The 19840-nt window shown below is 44.5% G+C and overlaps 1 protein-coding gene across 3 annotated transcripts in view; it reads right to left on the reverse strand.

Moving 5' to 3' along the window:
* Window positions 1-19801, reverse strand: part of LRRC74A (leucine rich repeat containing 74A) — a 30286-nt gene extending 10485 nt beyond the window's left edge. For 2 of the 3 annotated variants that reach the window (XR_014222144.1, XM_082233603.1), the window contains exons 1-10: window positions 19512-19800; window positions 17451-17570; window positions 16156-16331; window positions 15152-15259; window positions 12820-12916; window positions 11376-11425; window positions 9735-9816; window positions 6479-6564; window positions 4287-4481; window positions 2957-3052 (exon numbers count right to left, since the gene is read on the reverse strand). Coding sequence is in view for 2 of the 3 variants with exons in the window: in XM_082233603.1 (XP_082089729.1) it covers window positions 2957-3052; window positions 4287-4481; window positions 6479-6564; window positions 9735-9816; window positions 11376-11425; window positions 12820-12916; window positions 15152-15259; window positions 16156-16331; window positions 17451-17570; window positions 19512-19548 (1047 nt within the window). In the remaining variant the exon portion in view is untranslated. Of the gene's footprint in view, window positions 1-2956; window positions 3053-4286; window positions 4482-6478; window positions 6565-9734; window positions 9817-11375; window positions 11426-12819; window positions 12917-15151; window positions 15260-16155; window positions 16332-17450; window positions 17571-19511 lie in introns of all 3 variants that reach the window. The other variant, XM_082233604.1, reaches the window with a different exon arrangement.
* Window positions 19802-19840: the final 39 nt, after the last annotated feature.

The following is a 19840-nucleotide window of genomic DNA, read 5'->3' on the forward strand; positions in this document are numbered from 1 at the left end:
ATGGATTTCTGAAAAATAAGTCGTGTCAGACTAACCTGATCTCGTTTTTTGACAGAATTACAAGCCTGGTAGATGAAGGGAACGCAGTGGATGTATCCTACCTTGATTTCAGCAAGGCATTTGACAAGGTGCCCCATGATATTTTTGTAAAGAAGCTGGTAAAATGCGGTCTTGACTATGCTACCACTCAGTGGATTTGTAACTGGCTGACTGACCGAACCCAAAGGGTGCTCATCAATGGTTCCTCTTCATCCTGGAGAAGAGTGACTAGTGGGGTGCCACAGGGTTCTGTCTTGGGCCTGGTCTTATTCAACACCTTTATCAACGACTTGGATGATGGACTCAAGGGCATCCTGATCAAATTTGCAGATGACACCAAACTGGGAGGGGTGGCTAACACCCCAGAGGACAGGATCACACTTCAAAATGACCTTGACAGATTAGAGAACTGGGCCAAAACAAACAAGATGAACTTTAACAGGGAGAAATGTAAAGTATTGCACTTGGGCAAAAAAAATGAGAGGCACAAATACAAGATGGGTGACACCTGGCTTGAGAGCAGTACATGTGAAAAGGATCTAGGAGTCTTGGCTGACCACAAACTTGACATGAGCCAACAGTGTGACGCGGCAGCTAAAAAAGCCAATGCAATTCTGGGCTGTATCAATAGGAGTATAGCATCTAGATCAAGGGAAGTAATAGTGCCACTGTATTCTCAGATCTCACCTGGAGTACTGTGTCCAGGTGAGATCAGGGGTTGGACTCGATGGCCCTTGTGGTCTCTTCCAACTCTATGATTCTATGATTCTATGAAATGGAAAATGGATTGAACCCAGGACAACACCCTGTGGCGTCTCATTTGTCACTTTTTTCCAGGATGACAAGGAACCTTTGGGTTTGGTCAGCAAACCAGTTACAAATCCATCTAACAGTTATCTCATCCAACCAACATTTTACCAACTTTCCCACAAGAATATCATGGGGGACTTGGTTAAACGCCTTACTGAAATCAAGATACACTATGTCCACAGCATTCCCTTGATCCATCAAGTTGGTAATTCTATCAAAAAAGAAATGAGATTTGTCTATCATAACTTGTTTTTGAGAAAGCCATGCTGGGTGTTAGTAATCACTGCATCCTTTTTTTCTAAGTGCTCACAGACTGACTCACACCCCTCCCCACCTTCTCACTACCGTATTTTTCGCACCATTGGACGCACCGGACAATAGGACGCACTTTGTTTTAGAGGGGGGAGAACAAGGGGAAAAAAATCTCCCCCTCTCTGCCCAGCGCCCCTTCAGTGAAGCGGCAGGAGGCGCTGCACAGAGAGGGGGAGAACTTTCCCCCTCTTGTTTTCCCACTCTAAAACAAGGTGCCGTTAAAGGTGCGTTCAGGTGGCTACCTTGGAAGCCTGGAGAGCGAGAGGGGTCGGTGTGCACTGATCCCTCTCGCTCTCCAGGCTTCAGGTTCCTTTCGACCTGCTCTTTGGGGTTGGCGGGGGGAAGCCCACCACCAGCCCCAAAGAGCAGGTCAGGGAGCAGCGGAAAGGCGCAGCGGAGAGGCTCCTGCCATAGCCACGCGTCACCTCTCCAGCTGGGAGAGGGTCGCGGGAGGCTGCTTTAGCCCCGCGCGCGCTCTCCCGGCTGGGGAGGTGACACGCAGCTATGGCAGGAGCCTCTATAGCAGCGCGTCACCTCCCCAGCCGGGAGAGCGCGCGCGGGGCTAAAGCAGCCTCCCGCGACCCTCTCCCAGCTGGAGAGGTGACACGCAGCTATGGCAGGAGCCTCTATAGCAGCGCGCCACCTCCCCAGCCAGGAGAGGGTCACAGGTGCTTCTTTAGCCCCGCGTGCGCTCTCCCGGCTGGAGAGGTGACGTGGGGCTGTAGAGGCTCCTGCCATAGCCGCGCTTCACCTCTCCAGCCGAGAGAGGGTCGCGGGGCTACGGCGTCTTCGCTCCATAGGACGCACACACATTTCCCCTTCATTTTTGAAGGAGAAAAAGTGCGTCCTATAGAGCGAAAAATACGGTATATAGAAGGATCTGGCAACTTCTGTTTCTGTGTATCTGAAGAAGTATGCATGCACACGAAAGCTCATACCAAGAACTAACTTAGTTGGTCTTTAAGGTGCTACAGGAAGGAATTTTTTTATTTTGTTTAATTATCTGTTCCAGGACCTTTCCTGGTGTTGATGTCAAGCTCACTTGTTGGTAGTCACCTGGGTCTTCTTTCCCCTCCTTTTTGAAGATGGGGACAACATTTACCTGCCTCCAGTCTACAGTGACCTCACCTGTTCTCCAAGAATTCTCAAAGATTATAGACAGGGGCTCTGAGATTACATCCGCAAGCTCCTTTGGTACTTTTGGGTGAAGCTCACCAGGCCCTGGAGATCTGAATTCATTTAAAGTAGCTAGGTGTTCCCTTACTACCTCTTTTCCTATCTTGGGCTGCTGCTGCCTCCTTGCATTGTTTATTCTGTTATCACCAGACTGGGCACTTTCCTCTTGGGTGAAGATAGAGGCAAAGTACCGTAGGTGGTGAGTAGTTCCACCTACTCTCTGTCACCTCCTAGCATTTCTCCGTCTTCTCCATGCAGAGGACCTACTACTTGTTTACTCTTCCTCTTGCTTCAAACAGCTGAAGAAACATTTTAAAATTATTTTTAACCTCTCTTGCAAGCCTGAGTTCATTCTGAGCTTTGGCCCACCTGACCGTTTCCCTGCAACTGTTGGCTACTCGTGTATACTCCTCCTTCATGATTTCCCCTTTCTTCCATTTTTTAATAGATGCCCTTCTTAAACCCTAGCTCATCTGTAAGCTCCTTACGCAACCACACCAGTTTCTTCAGATGCCTCACGCTTTTCTCTCTTGCTGGAATTGTCTGCATTTGTGCCTAGGCAGGATTTCAGCATTATGAATTATGAGGGCTGCTGGACTCTCCCTTAGTATCCTCTTACCGAAATATTGATTTCTTCCATTTTGGTGCTTGTGTTCTTTCTGACACATGAGAGGAGAGCAATGGCGCCTTCTACTGTAATGGGATTGTGGGACATCTATAAGGAAAAGAAATCAGAGATGATCTGAAGATAGGAAAGATTTCACTTGCTAGAAAGGAATGCACCATTAGTAGTCCTAAGGTTAAAGAACTGAGTTGAAAGGTCTGGGATGGTTTCAGTTCTGACATGGATATTGTATGGCAATACATAAACGCTTTACCTCAGTTCTTGATCTGAGAAATGGGAATTATAGTGACAGGACTAAGGACAGTGGAACACACTGCTTATCTATTGCTATCTATGGTGTGCTGACTGGGATGTGGGAGCAGCAGGGACACACTGGGCTGCCTGAATATTTTAACAAATCAGTATGTACTGTATTCAAATTTATTGATTTTTTAAAAATGTTTTTATGGATGTTTTTGTTGATTTTATTCTTACATTTTGCACTTTGCTATATATTTTTATGAAAGTGCATTCATACATAAATAAATTGTCCCGATTATATCTACTACATCATAACAGTAAATATAAACAGAACTTTAAAGTGAACAATAATAATTTAGTCAGGGCAAATCCCAATCACTACCATTATAACGTGTGTGGCGGGGGGTGTACGGCTTGGTTCTTCAGCCACACTTTCTGTGGAGGAAGAGAGAATTCAAAAGCAACAGAAGACATTTGGAAGTTTATCAGATAAGTTGTGAACTCCCTTTGGCATCTTCATCATATGTTTGTCTCTACGTTTCTCACTTAATCAACAATCAGCCACTTAATGTAAGTTATAACATAAGTTTTATGTGGCATCTTGCCCTTCTTAATGGTGTGTGATTTATTAATCATGATATTTCTTCTTTACTTTTTCCACGGAGTTTCTTATTTTTTATTTCATGTCCGCCTGATCAGAGAACTGTAGATGTAGACATAGCCTTTCAGCTAACAAACAAAAAAAACCCTTTCGGTTTAACACGTTCCTCCACTTTGGAATGCCCTTCCTTCAGCTATACCTGAAACATCATCAATTATTTGCTCCCAACATCTTGTAAAGACGTATCTTTCTCTGCTGGCTTTCTCTGATCAATAGGCTGGACTTTGCACCATTTGACTTCTGCTTTTATGATATTGTTCTAGCTTCTTTAAGTTCACTTGTAGGGTTGTTGAACACTTAGACTTTTAAAAAAAAATTAAGTGGTTTAGAAATACTTTTGAATAAACAATTTACAAAAATGAAACATCCTTCATATACCATATGCTGCCAAGCTCCAAACCAGCTCAGAAAATAAAATCCTACCTTCAGGATTCTAAGGGTACCATTAACTTCTAACCCCTTGCACAACTTTAATGTCCCTTCGTTGTTGATATGGTTGTTGCTGATGTCCAGCTCATTTAGCACATTGTTGACCTTGAGGGCTTCCCCAAGGGCCAGAGCACCCTCATTCCCAAAACCGTTCCATGAAAGGTTCAGTACCTTCAATGCTCCATTGGCCTCCAGAAAGAGAAAGAGAGAGGAGAAATTAACATTTATTTGTGGTTTCATGTATATGTTCTTTTTAACCCTGTAAATCACCCTGGAACCAGTTCTGGAGACATAATAGAAATAATAAAAATAGAACTCTTCAAGAGGAGCACAGAGACAAGAAACGCCAAGGGAGCACAAAGAGACACATTCATCTGCCCAGCTGCAACAAACCATGTCTCTCCCATATCACTACCTACAGCCATAGCAGGCGCTGTAACTCCCAAAGGTTTGACTTTACACTCCCCCCCCCTTGCAAGGCACACTCCTCCATTGTCTCCCAAGACAGATGGGTACCAACTGAGGGGCTTACTTCCAAGAAGACATGCTGAGGATGGCACTGTAAAGCTCTCTGATGGTTAAAGTCCAGTTTATTACAATGTGAATGGCTCTTCCAAAATTCCTTCAGGATCAGCTGCAAGTCACAAAATCCTGTCTGCTCCTTCAGTGCCAGTTTTCACATAATGATATCTAACTTGTACCCTTAATAGCACCACCAAACAACAAACTCGATTTCCTCTTGGTGCCTGTCCAAACACCAGTGATTTTATTATTATTTTTAATTCTTTTAGCGGTGCCAGGCAATTGTGCCAGCTTATAACCCACCAGCCAAAATTTTCCTCACAGGGCTAGTTTATATTCCCAGCTCGTGGGTTGTGGTTTTAGTTATGCTTTTAAAAAAATCACTGCTGTAGATTGCTTTGAAATCTTCTTAAATATAAACTGGTGGGGTATAAAAGTGATTGAAAATAATAAATAATAGTGCCCAATTTGGACTTTGGAATGTGGGTTGACTTGGAGGGGCCTCACCTGGAGTGGGCAGCAAGGTAGGTATGGTATACCCATGGAGTGTCCCGGGGGGGGGAAGGGGGGGATCCTGTTTTTTCAAGTGAGACCACAGTGGCCCTTTTGGGTGCCACGATATCACACGCTACCTTGTCCCTCCCAAAAAAAGCTTTTTTGGGGCGAGATAGTGGCACAGGTCACGTAACTTGCCCAGGAGCGCGTCCTGAATGTCGCTCATCCCGGTTTTTTATCTGAAAAAGTTGGATGGTGTGGGTGTGGGTATGGTACGGCTTTACCAGGTGCTTCCCCCCCCCTTAAAAAAAATGTTTAAGGGTACTCTCATTTTGACTCAAGTGAATTGCTATTTTATAGTTCAAACCGGGGAAAATAAATACAGTAAATGGACAAAAGTACGAAGAACATGCATTGTCTCGTATTACACAGCTGACAGCTCACAGTAGTTTTCCGACTCGTATTGAAATACTGCCCCTCAATGAGGCCAAACTTTCATCAGTAAAACAACAGACATCCACATTCCACACTGCTTCACACATTAAACGCTCACTTCCGTCTGAGACTCAGGAAACACCGGGACAGGAAATGAGGCCGCCATCGGAGGTGGTAATAACAAAACAGACCAATCAACGTGCTATTCAACGGAACTGATGATTCACCGTGCTAGAGAATAAACTAAAAATTTTAAAATTTTGAGTTTCTTCTCCCATTAGATTCACAAAATGTTTAGGGGTATGCGCACCCCTGCGTCCCCCCAGGAAAAAAAGCACATGTGCCAACTCCCAATGCATGCCCATTTTGCTGCCACACTGCTATATGCTATAAGACAAGCCTGCTGGATGAAGACAATAGTGCATCTACTCCAGCACCCTATTTTCACAGCGGTTAAGCAGATGCCCATGCAAACCAGAAAGAGGGACCTGAGCACAACAGCACTCTCCCCGCCACCCCAGCCATCTATGAGATGGGGCAGTAAAAGGTACTTTGACCAGCAAGGGCACCCTCTTTGCTGCTCCCAATCACCACAGGCCTCTTTCCACCATTGCCTCTTCGTCCCCACACGCCGGTCCTGTTCAGGCATTATTCCTGAATTGGTCTCCAGCCTCGCCTTGCTCCCGGGATCCTCTCCCCAGGATCCACAAAGGCGAGACCCAACGAAGTCTTACCCTGAGGCCTGCACACAGGGCTACAGCCCCCTTCATGCGCAGGTGATTCCAACTCAGGTTCAGAACCTCCAGCGATTCATTGTTGGCTGAGGAGAAAGAAGAAAAGAAAAGAACTTGCTGAGGATGAAAAAGATTGGGGTGGGTGAAAATAAATGGCTCTTTGGAGGAGGGTCTGTGATGATCCCAGACTCGCATTGACATAATTAGGACGGCCCTGGGATTTTTGGACGTTTCAGGGGTGGGGGTTCATACTTGGGGGCAGGTCGGTTCTTGCCATTAAATATGAAGTGGCTGAGGCTTTTTCTTTGCTTTTTACAAGAAAGCCTTCCTGCCCCTTCAAACTTCTGCCTTCCCCACTCCCTGCAAATGCCTCAGCAGCAATGATACAGTCATGACATACAGTTATATATACTGTACACACACACACACACACACACACACACACACACGTACACTGAAACATCAGTCAAGAGTTTCTAAGGTGATTTCAATTCTGGGACCCAATTGTGCCTCCGCGGAGCTGTGGTGGAAAGAGATCTGAGAAAACAGTTGGATTCCTATACATTCCCAGAAGCTTTCCCTCTTGGTTCATGGAAGTCGCCAATTTGGTGTCTCTCAGATGTTGCTGGATTACAACTCCCACCGTAGTGGCTGGGGCTGCTGGGAATTCAGCAACATGTGGAGGGCACCACATCGCAGCTGCTGGGATGGCACATCCTTTTTTTAGAAGCAAGCCTTCGTTTCCAAGCCAGATTTTGACGGAGGCATAAGCATATCAAGCTATCTATCCACCACCCCCTTTGGCTATCATCATAATGATGGATTTATCTGCCTCTTGCAGGCATCCTCTGACCTTCATGCTGCATTAATAACATTAACAATGCTGAATTCGTTCTGTGAAAATGCTATTTCTGCTAAGGGGGTAAGCTCCAGACTAATTTCAAGGAAACTCTTATCTGGTTAGAAATCACATATCTGATATTCATTTTAACACCAAAAAAAATGTGCGTTGTTTGTGTGTAATGGAAATGCTCTAAAAGTTTGGGGTGTTATTCCCAGGAAGAGTATTAGAAGCTTATTTGTCCAATAAGTGAAAAATCAAAATGATGTTGTACAGTGGTATCTCGGGTTAAGAACATAATTCGTTCTGGAGGTCTGATCATAACCTGAAACTGTTCTTAACCTGAGGTACTACTTTAGCTAAGGGGCCTCCCGCTGCCGCTGCGTGATTTCTGTTCTCATCCTGAAGTAAAGTTCTTAACCCGGGGTACTATTTCTGGGTTAGCGGAGTCTGTAACCTGAAGCATCTGTAACCCGAGGTACCACTGTATATCTGATAGAAAGAAGACTAAAGCAAGTTGACAGGGCCACCCTTGGTAACTACTGCTTGAATTTTTCTTGGTAAAGCCAGCCTTCTTTTCCTTCCACAATAGGGAAGGGCAAAGCTACCCACTATTCCAGAAGTAAACTGAATGCCTCAGAGGCACTGACTTGGGCCCCAGGTTATGATGTCACGTTGGGTTGGCAGGTCAGCGGCTCTTCTGAGGCCTCAGAAATTACATCCGAGACCTTGCAAGACCTCCAAAAGCAACTTGCAAGACCTCCAAAAGCAACTTCCAGTTTCCACCAGAAGTCTCATCAGAGGTCTCAGGAGGCCTCAGGTAACTGGAAGTTGCGTCAGAGCCCTGCATTGTGGGTGCTAGACTTGGTGCCTATGGAATGCCTCCTGGCCACAACATGGTCTCAAATCCATGAAATGACGAGGCTGCTTATTTATTTTGCATTTCTGCCTCCAGAGCAGGAGTTAGCAGACTTCAGGTTTGTCAGACACACTCCATTTTTTAAAAAATTAGAACTCAAAGATTTATCAACCTGAGCCAGTTAACAAATGATGCAGAATTCCTCTGAGCACATTATGAGCCAAAAAAATTGTTTTCAGGACAAGAACTGAAGTGAGCTTGCAGTCTTTACACAAGAAACTCCTTCTGATTAGCTTTCTTTGTTTTGGCAGTCTGCCATACATCTAAAGCACTGAAAGCACCTGGCTTCCCCCAAGGAATCCTGGAAACTGTAATTTGTTATGGGTGTTGGGAACTACGGTAGTTTTGCAAGGGTGAAACTAGGATTACACAGTCAAGGGATATTCTAAATTGTCAGGAATCATACTGTATTTGGAAGGCAGAGTACCAACATTAAAATGCATGCATGGTATATTAGCTTTCCCAAAGTCTTCTTTAATTATTACATTTTAAACAAATGGTTATGATAAATTTACCAATGCACTGCTTCAGAAGGAGCCATTGCACAATAGGCTTCTTGCAGAATAAATGATGAATGGGTTAGTGCAGGGGTCTGCAACCTTTAAGACAAAAAGAGCCACTTGGACCCGTTTCCGAAGAAAAAAACAACTGGGAGCCGCAAAACCATTGCGACATTTAAAACAAATGTAACACTGCATATATTGTTTCTTACCTTAATGTCCGATTTGACAGCGGGCAGGAAGGTGACTAACGCACGCACTGCCCCCATGCGACGTCACAGCCAGTACAGCGCCTGCCACAGTGGGGAGTGTCAGGGCGCACAATGCGCCTCCTCCCCTCGCTAGTATCTGCCCCGGAGCCGCGGCAAAGGTGTAAAAGAGCCACATGCGGCTCCGGAGCCACAGGTTGCAGACCCCTGGGTTAGTGGATCTGCTGCCTGCTAGGAATGCTTAAGGTGCTAGTTTCCACCTGTGCTATATTTATACATTTGCAAATAAGCCAACTGTTACAAAAGCAGCAGAAGACTCCAGCGATCTCTCCATACCCTCTAACATTTCTCCAATGAAAATAGGGACATCCCATTATATAATGATAATTTTACTATTTATACCACAAACATCTTATTGGGTTGCCCCAGCACTCTGGGGCAGCTTCCAACATATGTAAAAACATAACAAAACATTAAAAAAAAACCTTCCCTATACAGAGTTGCCTTGGGGGTCGCAAAACCCCATACCCTCCAACATTTCTCCAATGAAAAAAGGGACATCCTCAGGAAAGGCGGAACATTCCGGGATCAAATCAGAAACTGGGACGGCTTCTATAAATCAGAGACGTCCCTGGAAAATAGGGACACTTGGAGGGTCTGTCTCTCCTCCAAAAGGAAACCAAACAGGTAGTGTTGCCCCTTGGAACTTCTTCCTGCTTGTTGAAGCAGGGAGCTCGTAACTCTTTGGTCCCACTGGTAGCCATGTAAAAATAATGAAGAAAGTTACCCAGCATCTGTCCCAGCTGCTCTCCTCCCTTGTCAGCAAACTCATTGTGGCTGAGGTCCAGCTCTATCACTCTGTAATTGACCTGTGGAGAGAAATGGTGCACAGACCTATGAGCTCAGTTGCAGCCTTCAGACCAAGCACTGGACTTAGACATCCCATTTGCCTAATTTGTAGCATCTAATGATCATTGTTGGGACGCGGGTGGCACTGTGGGTAAAACCTCAGCGCCTAGGACTTGCCGATCGCATGGTCGGCGGTTCGAATCCCCGTGGCGGGGTGAGCTCCCGTCGTTCGGTCCCAGCTCCTGCCCACCTAGCAGTTCGAAAGCACCCTTAAGTGCAAGTAGATAAATAGGTACCGCTTTATAGCGGGAAGGTAAATGGCGTTTCCGTGTGCTGCTCTGGTGCCGGTTCGCCAGAGCAGCTTTGTCACGCTGGCCACGTGACCCGGAAGTGTCTCCGGACAGCGCTGGCTCCCGGCCTCTAGAGTGAGATGAGCGCACAACCCTAGAGTCTGGCAAGACTGGCCTGTACGGGCAGGGGTACCTTTACCTTTACCTTAATGATCATTGCTTGCCGTGCACATAAACACCCATTTGTGGTGTGCATCAACCTGGTCCACCAAGATACTGACAGTGATGACAAAAGAACATAAATAAGAGCCTGATGGATCATGCCACCGTCCCATATAGTTCAGCACCCTGTTCTCAGATGCTTGTGGGAAACTCACAAGAAGGATTTGAGCGCAAGAACAATCTCCTCCTGCGGTTTCAAGCAACTGGTATTCTGAAGCATCACTGCAGGTATTTTTATAAGGTGGCATACTCTCAGTGTCTGGTTCAATGCACACCTTACCCCAAAGTTCTGCCTCTGATTAAGATTTCAACATTTCAAATTTCAATACAGTGACCCATAAAGAAACCCAACCCAAAAAACCCCAGAAAGTTCAGCAGCAATAATATTTCACCCAAGAGGCTGTCAACAGGCACAAAGGAATTCATTCCCTGTAGTGGAGCATTGGGGACGGGGAGGATGAAACAAATTGTGCTCAACACAGTGTGCTGCTATTTCTTCCTTTTTACTCACAGTACTGAGCACATTTACTTGAGAAGAACATTCTCAGTATAGCATGAAAGAAAATATTCCCCGTCCTCTTTTCTTCTGGTCTCTTATTCTCCGATTCCCTGGTACTCCCTCCCCAGTCCTCCAGTGCATGGAATATAATGGTACCTCTTACCACAGCACCTTCCTGGCAACCCACATTTCCTCTTAGGGCTAAATTAAACATGAAAAGCAGCTCCATTAGGCTCCCATATGACAATTTTGAAAAGAAAGTAAATCAGGTGACCACTAGGTGGGCGGAGTGAGGGGCTCTTCCCTTCCTGCCATTCACCTGTTCATACTTTCTACAGACAGTTTTTCTATCTGCAGGGGAAAGATGTAGGGACTAAATCATCCCCCCCCCCACTGCATGAATAAACAAAGTTTGGCGAGAACGATTTTGAGCAGACAAGGCATGAAGTAGCTTCTCTTCCTGCTGCCACAGGTCATTGCCAACCCTCACTTTGAAGGGTGCACCATAACCTTTCATTTACGGGCTTTTGCACAGACTCCCAGTTTCCCCAGCTCACAAGTTACTCACCATTAATGATTCCGAAAAATATGGTGCTGTCTCTTCCCTAAAGTTGTTTCCTGAAGAGGAAAAGAGGATGCTAACAGAGGGCTGTTTCACACAAGTCAATTACCTACATTGACTTCACTTCCATGTAGGAAAATCACATAGACAACACATGCAAAGTACATATATCTTTTGTGCATGACTGAAACAGCTGCATTTGGAGCTGGAGTCCTCCTGTTAAATGTACCATAGGCAGTGCTTTTTCTTTTCTTTTCTAAAAAATGTTTAGGGATGTTCTTACCCCTGTGTACCCCCAGAAATAAAGCACTGACCATAGCTTTATGTGAACTTGTTTCTCAGTACATCACATGCACAGTTTTCCTTTGTAGAGATTGACTTGTGTGATGTGTTCCCCAGACATGGATTGTGTATTACAAACGTCACAAGTCAAAACAATGCAGAACAAAGCAGAGGTTTAAGATTGTTTCTCTCATTTCCTTCCCTCCTTTCTCCATCCCTATTCATGGTTCCTTCCAAAGGGCTTACAGACTTCCTACTTTGGAATGACTCAGATGTCATGCATGGAGTTCACATTCATGCACACATAATAGAATCAGAACATTAGAAGGTGGAGACAAAAGGGAACTTCTACTGGTATTAACGGCAAAGACCAAAATTCCTCCTCATATACAAATTCAAATATGTACAGGTCGGGACTACAGTCTAATTGAAATGGGGTAAAAGTGGACTAACAGCTAAATACTGCTGAAATGTGGACAGGCCCCTAGAAAATGGTATGGTTGGCTGGCATCACGAATAGGAAGCACTCCACACTGCAACATTTTGTTGCAGGTCCCACTTGACCCTCACTCATTTACAGTGGTACCTCGGGTTAAGTACTTAATTCATTCCGGAGGTCCGTACTTAACCTGAAACGGTTCTTAACCTGAAGCACCACTTTAGCTAATGGGGCCTCCTGCTGCCGCCGCGCCGCAGGAGCACGATTTCTGTTGTCACCCTGAAACAAAGTTCTTAACCTGAAGCACTATTTCTGGGTTAGCTGAGTCTGTAACCTGAAGTGTATGTAACCTGAAGCATATGTAACCTGAGGTACCACTGTATAAATAAAACATGAAAATCTGCAGGTTCACTTCTTCTTCTAGCCCCAGTATAGCCTGATCTGACTGGAAGTAGCCAAGAATTCAGGCACAGGTCTTCCCAGCCTTGTTGTCTGATATCCCTCCCTAGCTTGGTACCCTCCAAGTGGTTTTGGACTTCAACATTCACCAGCCCCAGCCAGCATGGTCAGTGGTCAATGGTCAGGGAGGGATGAAAGGAGCTTCAGTCCAGAACATCTGAAAGACTCCAGGTTGAGGAAGGCTACTTTTATGTGTTCCTGTGTACAGTATTCAGGAATATCAGTGTTGCTGCATCATTCCACTTGTGTCTATAGAGGTAGAAATCGTACCTGAAAGCTGAACAGACCGGATATTTGAAATATTATTGTAGAACATCCTGCAGATAGCTTCAGCTCCGTCTGTGTTGAGATGATTATTGGAAATATTCTGAAATGCATGGGGGCGGGGGCGGGATAAGGCGAGGAAAGAGGACGAACATCTTAAAAGGATGAAGCTGTTCTGAATGAAGAGGTGTTTGAGGAATGTGGCCAGCCTACCCCCAACATGGTACTATCCAGATGCCATTGCACCACATCTCTGATAAGCCCTTACCACTGGCCACACTCGCTGATTGGCATTGGAGAGCACCAAGTTGAGGAAAGTGGAGTCGGACCTTTGCAAAGATACAAAATGAACTGGTACACACCGCTCAGATTCATGTGAGGATCACAGACGCCAACTCTATGGGGCTGAGGACAGCTTAGCCAGCCCCCGTATGTGGGGATAGAGCTGAGCCCGTCCCCCCAATCTTGCACACAGTGAAGATTCCCGCCCCGCCCCCCAATGTGGTGCAGAACTCGGCACCTCTGGTGAGGATCAAAACTTAGCTGATGTTTCTGTTCTCCAAATGCTGTGATGCACTTCTCCCCAATTTGAACATCTCAAAATATGCATTTAAATGTATTATTAAATAAAATACAAAGTATAAATATGTATGTCAACGTTAATTGCACCTAAAATGCATATTTAATGTGCATATTTTTCGTCTGAAGTAGGAGAGAGCAGCACTGAAATAGTAAGATGTGTGGAGGGAGATCTTAACCTTTACCCTGCTGCACTGGCCCAGGTGAAAATTCCTCCGCACCTGCTATTTGCACAAGGAGGGGGGTTTTCATTGTTTATGATGCAAGCTTCTCTCCTGGTGCAAGAAGCAGTGAGTATTTGTTGGGGGCAGCACTTTTGGTGAGACCTTGGCAGAAGGGAAAGATTTATTTAAGCAGAGGCTTGACAACCATATGTCAGGAGTGCTCTGATGGTGTTTCCTGCTTGGCAGGGGGTTGGACTCGATGGCCCTTGTGGTCTCTTCCAACTCTATGATTCTATGATTCTACTCTCCACACTCTGCAGTTCCCTACTATACTATACCCTCCTTCTAGATCCTATTTGCATTTGAAACAACCTGCATGTTGACTGAATTAATTTATTTAAAGTCAAGTGTATTTGGGCCCTGACTTGTTGTATTCACAAACAGGACGGCAAAAAAAATGTGAAATTTTCTCCTCCCCTTACAATTTCAGTGCACATCTATGGATAAGCTGCCTGTTTTTTAGGATTTGTGTGAATATGGGCCCAGAGTATGATGTTATTCTAGGGGCTAATGCAGAATTCAAAGGATGAACTTACGCATGGAACTCAAAAGACTGTGTGAAGATGCTACTTACGGGCAATACTGATATGGGCAATGATACGTATATTTTAGAAAGCTAAATTTAGCTTTCAAAATAATTTGATGTGGGGCTTAGCTCTGCTGCACATGGCATTTCTGCAGAGGGCCCTGGGATGGTCTCCAGGCTCTCACCACCAGATAAGAAGGTATATCAACAATCTCTTGCTCAGGGACTCCCAAAATCCTGAAGCTGATCATGTTGGGAAACTGTGTACGTGCAGCTACTCACACAGAGTCAATTAAGGTTTGGCAGACAGCCGGAAGGCAATATGAAGGAGTAAGTCTGCCTGGTGATAACAGAGACATGGAGATCGCTCCCTGATTGGTCAGGCTCTCTCAAGGGAGTGATAATTAATGGCCTACTAACTGGAATGTGTTAGTTCAATAGTTCAGAGGTTCAGAGTTCTGTGTGTCAGTGTAGGAGTTGTGAGTCGTGTATGAGAGAGCTAGCAAAAGATCCGTGTTCTGTTCCTGTAAATAGTCCACTGTATATAATAAACACCTAACTACAAGTTCCTGGTTCCTGCTTCGACTATCCTGTCTGCAGCCAAGTTGCCAATTGCTTCCTTGGATTCTGCGTTTACTCTGCTAGGTCTGGCTAAGGTCCTGCAACTAGTCAGAAAGTTGTGAAACACCAAATAGGTTTGGCCAATAGATCAATCAACTACTATGATTCTGATGGTTTTCTAGGGTTCCAGAGTCCTTCCTAGCCCTTGTATCCGAGAACATATAATTGAAGGGGTGTGGGCTGAACATGGGACTTTTCATACATGAAAACATGTAAGCGATTATTGTGAAATGAGAAGGCCCGTGAACAGTTTCCAGAGATAAACAAGAAAAAGGTTGTGAAACACTTTGCACATCAATAATAGCAATAATAATCAATACCAAAAAAAGAACGAACTCATCAAGTAAGTGAACTCCCTTCACCCTCCATACAGGGAAAGATTGGGTACCATCTCCTGGATGTAGCAGTTCTCCCGCAGCATCTGCACCAGGTATGTGGTTCCTTCGCCCAGAATCCAGTTATCTTCTAGCTCTAAGTGGGTGATGGTTGTGTTGGACTAAAGAATGCAAAGAGGAATAGAGAACTACAGGAAATCAGCAGAACTGACTGACAGAAAAGGCTTTTTTAAAAGTTCTCTGTTTGCCCAAAATATTAGTTTTTGCCGCTCGACATCACAAACCACAAAGAACTGTAAGCACGGACAGTTAGCATTAGAGTTAACGTTAATTGAATGAATGCAGCTAATGGGCTTTGTTTTTAAAGTTTAAACAGCAGCTAAGCAGAGGAGCAGATTAGGACACCATTGGGAAAAGCAGCTTCGGGAGAGGGAGAATTTACAAACAGGAGACAGATGAATTATATTAGGATAGGTGTGTGTGTGTGTGTGTGTGTGTGTGTGTGGGATAGTTTCCTGTTTAACCCCGGCTCCCTCGGCCAATAAAGCGAGATGAGTGCCACAACCCTAGAGTCAGTCACAACTCGACCTAATGGTCAGGGGTCCCTTTACCTTTTTTAATTCTCTGATCAAAATCACGCACCCACACCCTGAAGGCAGTATTTACCATGGGAGGAAGACAGGCTGTTTGTTTTGTTTGTTTGTTTACATCTTGGTTGTAAATATAACCTCTTAGGTTTACAAAATTAATAATACAGGTACCAACCTTTCCCCTAGCAGGGCTAGTAAGAGCTGGGAAATGTGATTCTGATGGGGAAAACAGTGTGGGACCAAGTTGCAGAGTGTAAACAAAGGACATCAATACAATTGCAATTCTGGTTAAAGCTCCAAATGTGAAGGGGAAATATGGGGACAGGGAAGTTGCCATCTACACAGTACAGTTAACCAGATCTAGTGATAAGACAGTGTCCTCTTTCTTCCTACATTTAAGAATAATCTTCTTTCTCCCCTATCAACTTGATGTGAAATAGTGTGGACTATTATTTTGAAGTACTTACAACCAGAGCAATGGCAATGGCTTTCGTTCCCTTGGGTCCAAGCCCATGATGGTTAAGGTTCATGATGGGCTCTTCCATGTTACGAATGAAGTACGAGACAGGAACCACTCCTACCAGCTTGCAAGCCTCTATGTAGAGTTCTGCACCCTTTATGGTTGCAAATGATCGGTCAACATCTGGAAAAGCAAACCAGTCTGATTGGCATAGCATTTCCCCCATGATCACTACAAAGAAAACAGACGTGTCCTGACCTAGACTTCAGTAGCACAGTCGCTAAGGAAAGGTTTAAATTGATGTCCCCTAAAATATTAGGCAACTGAACACCCCTGAAGTTCCCCCCTGTGCCTTGCAAATGTGCCAAACTCACACTGATTCCAGGAAAGAATCATAAGATCACAAATATCTCTATCCTTCCAGTTGGGCCAAGCCTGCACAACAACATGCACTGCATCTATAGTTAAATCAGTCCTATTTATGTTCAAGACAATAGCAACCAGGTAAACCAATACAACAAAGAAAATCCATTTGCTGGGTTGATGTAGATACACATTCTTGTACATGGCTGGTCCGCAATTTTATTTGATGGTTTCCTGATACAGATGTCTCTGTACATCCACTGGCAGGGCTACTAGTCACATACAAGTAAGTGCAAATAGAACTAGATTGTGGTTCCTGTATAACATTTCGAGACTAAGAACATAAGATGAGCCTACTGGAGCAGGTCAATGGCTCATTTAGTCCAGCATCCTGTTCTCACAGTGGCTAACCAGCTGTCTATGGGAAACCAGCAAGCAGGATCGGAGCAGAAAAACATTCCCCATTCCCCCTTAGGCTGGCAGCAAATGGAATTCGGAAGCATTACTGCTTTTGACTGTGGAGCAAGAACTTCGCCATTGTGGCTAGCCACTCGCGTTAGCCTTCAGTTAAATAAGATTGACAAGGCCTACTATTGTCAAATAACTTTGACACTGATATCTGTGGCTGATCCATGTTTTGTTTTACCTTGATGAACTAAAATGAAGGTTATAGAGGCATTCCTCAGTTTAGCAACAGAACCCATACTTTTAAACAGACAACTACTGACATGGGTGTAGCCAAGATTTATGCTGGGGGGGTGGCAGAACCTCAGTTAGTTAAATATTTTTATTGATTTGCTTGATTTGGGGAGGCAGCTCCCCTTCCCTGGCTATGCCCATGACTACTGAGTGTCCTTGACAAAGTCACTCTATCTTACAAGGTTATTATAAGGCTGTGGGGGAAGGTTTGGCTGGAAGACAAGATACTAAACAGTCCACCTTCTATCTCAAGGTCTGTGTCAGAATTTTCATCCCTTGACTTCTCTTCTTTGTCAGTGGTGTCAGTAACAGACAGGATCTCTGCAGACGTGCTGCCTTCCGACATCTCGCCATACTCATCTGGAATGAGATTAATTGCACACATTCTACAATAGGAATACAAGCCCCTTGCTATGCCTATTACACTACACAAGAAGCCCTCGTTGCCCATCAGTGAAGCCATTCATGAACCCAAGCACCTTAAAAAGCTTTCTCTCTCCTTCCCCATCCATGGATCTTCGTCCTTCTCTCCAGTGTGCATGACACTCACCCAAAAGCTGTCAGAGGTTGATGGTTGCTTTTTGCTGTGAGATCCAGAAAAGTCCACCACTAGCTGTCTTGTGGTGTTCGCCTTGCAATGGGTGTGCTGTTGCTCATTTCAAATGAGGTTCTCCTCCTTTCTTGGTGTTTGTCATTTCTCACACCTACAATCACTTACCGTGACTGGGCTCCCCACATTTTGTTGACCACCTAAAATGATGACAACTGCTTTCATCTCTTTCTTGTGTTGCTAACTTGGAAGACACGCCGGTTGTGTTTTGTATCAGGCAGAGAAGGCTTTGGAGGTTGGGGGTGGGGATTGTGCTGTTCTCTAATAAGATGAAATGGTTTGAATGCCACTGTGCACAGGTACTGGAAGCAAGATTTGTAACTAGATGCTATTAGATGTGATTCCACCTCTCTCACCTCCAATTCATAATTTATTTTACAATTAGGCAGAAACAGCTTTGGAAAACTGCCCCTTAAGACAACTCAAACTGTACAAGGGATTTGTTGCTATACCTCGTCCAGCCAAATGAAGGAAAGGAAAAAAATGTGTTACACTTTATTTAATCTCTTTTTTTGCACAGGGTGTTCAACCTCTTCCTTCCACTTATTGGGTTACTGAGCTGCACTTCTGCAACCTTCTTGAGTGTTATTCAATATTTAAGCTTGACACGAATGATCCCCAGTTCAGCCATTCAGGTATCGATATGGGTGGAAAAAAAGAGTGTTAGTTGAGGCCATTGACAGGTGTGTGTTGGGTTTATTGGTTTGTTTTTCTTTCTTTCTTGTTCTTGTATTATGTATTTTGTGTTTCTATCTTGCGTTTTTGAGTTGTGAACTGCCCTGAGGTCTACAGATGGAGGGCAGCATACAAATTTAATAAACAACAATAATAATAAATAACAAAATTGATAACCACAATTCAGAATGAACTGGGCTTCAAAACTATCTTGACTTACAATCAAAGATTCTGGTGGGTGCTGGGAATGGATGAAATAAAATAATATAGAATAAAGGATCCAAAAAAGCCATCTAAGGTCAACCCCTTATTTTGAAAAGCGAAATGGGCCACCCAAGCAGGGTTGGCCCAATAATTTTTGCAGCAAAGGATAAGGTAGTGAGCTCCTTCCCCGGTTCCATATTCAGAAGCCAGCTGGATGGGCAGCTGAATGCTGCTTCAACACTAGGGATGTCCCCTCACTGTACCAGATGGCAGCAGGCAAGTGAAGGGATGCAAGACAAGCCATGTGACAAAACCAAACAGGTAGGAGGCTTAGGTGGAATGACTGAGAAGCTACCACTGCCTCTACATAGCATCTGCTGCCCGAGGCAATTGCTTTACTATGCCAGCCAGATGTTCTTCCCTAATTCTGCCCCCTCCCCCCAGTCCTATCAGTCCAGACAGCCTTTCTGTTGTGGTAGTGTGTAACCCTGTTTGGTGATACTTGTGGTTGGTTCTTCTACCTCAGCCTCACTGTTGTTGCCTGTTTCATCAACCTAAGATTCTTTATAATTCCTGACACATGTGAGCATCACTTCCTAGTTTCTTTTTGTGAAAAAGATTGCTGTGGGGAAGGAGAGTTGGTTTCTGGACTCACTTAACTCTGAATACTTCAGAGTTTCATCAAGACACCAATGCCCTGCTTTTCATTTTTGGCTCTTATACATACACAGATAATTGTGATTTCTGCTAAAGCTCTAAGGGCATTCGTTTGGTGATTGCTGTTTTAAACAAAACACATACAACACTCTCACCTTCATCCTCCTCAAAGTCAAAGTTCAAAAAGTCCATGGTGTTGTTAAGGAACCAGGCGGTCTGCTTGTGGATTCTTCCCTTTCTTATAGTGTTATATGTAATTTATTGTGCTCTCTATTTCAGATTTTTTCGAAACAGAATCTTTACTGGAGTCACCCAACCATAACAATTTTTTACATCACAGAAACATTTCCATGACCTAAGGTGTCAGCTGGTGATGTGGAATCCCAGATGGGATTGTTTCTGATTAGGAAGACATTTCCTAGTCACTGGGACTGTCTCGAGTGTTGAGCATGCTGTTTGCCTCCTCTTGAGTTCAGGTCACTTT

This window comes from Podarcis vaucheri (assembly GCF_965113315.1).
Source record: "Podarcis vaucheri genome assembly, chromosome: 1".
In the NCBI taxonomy this organism is placed as follows: Eukaryota; Metazoa; Chordata; class Lepidosauria; order Squamata; family Lacertidae; genus Podarcis; species Podarcis vaucheri.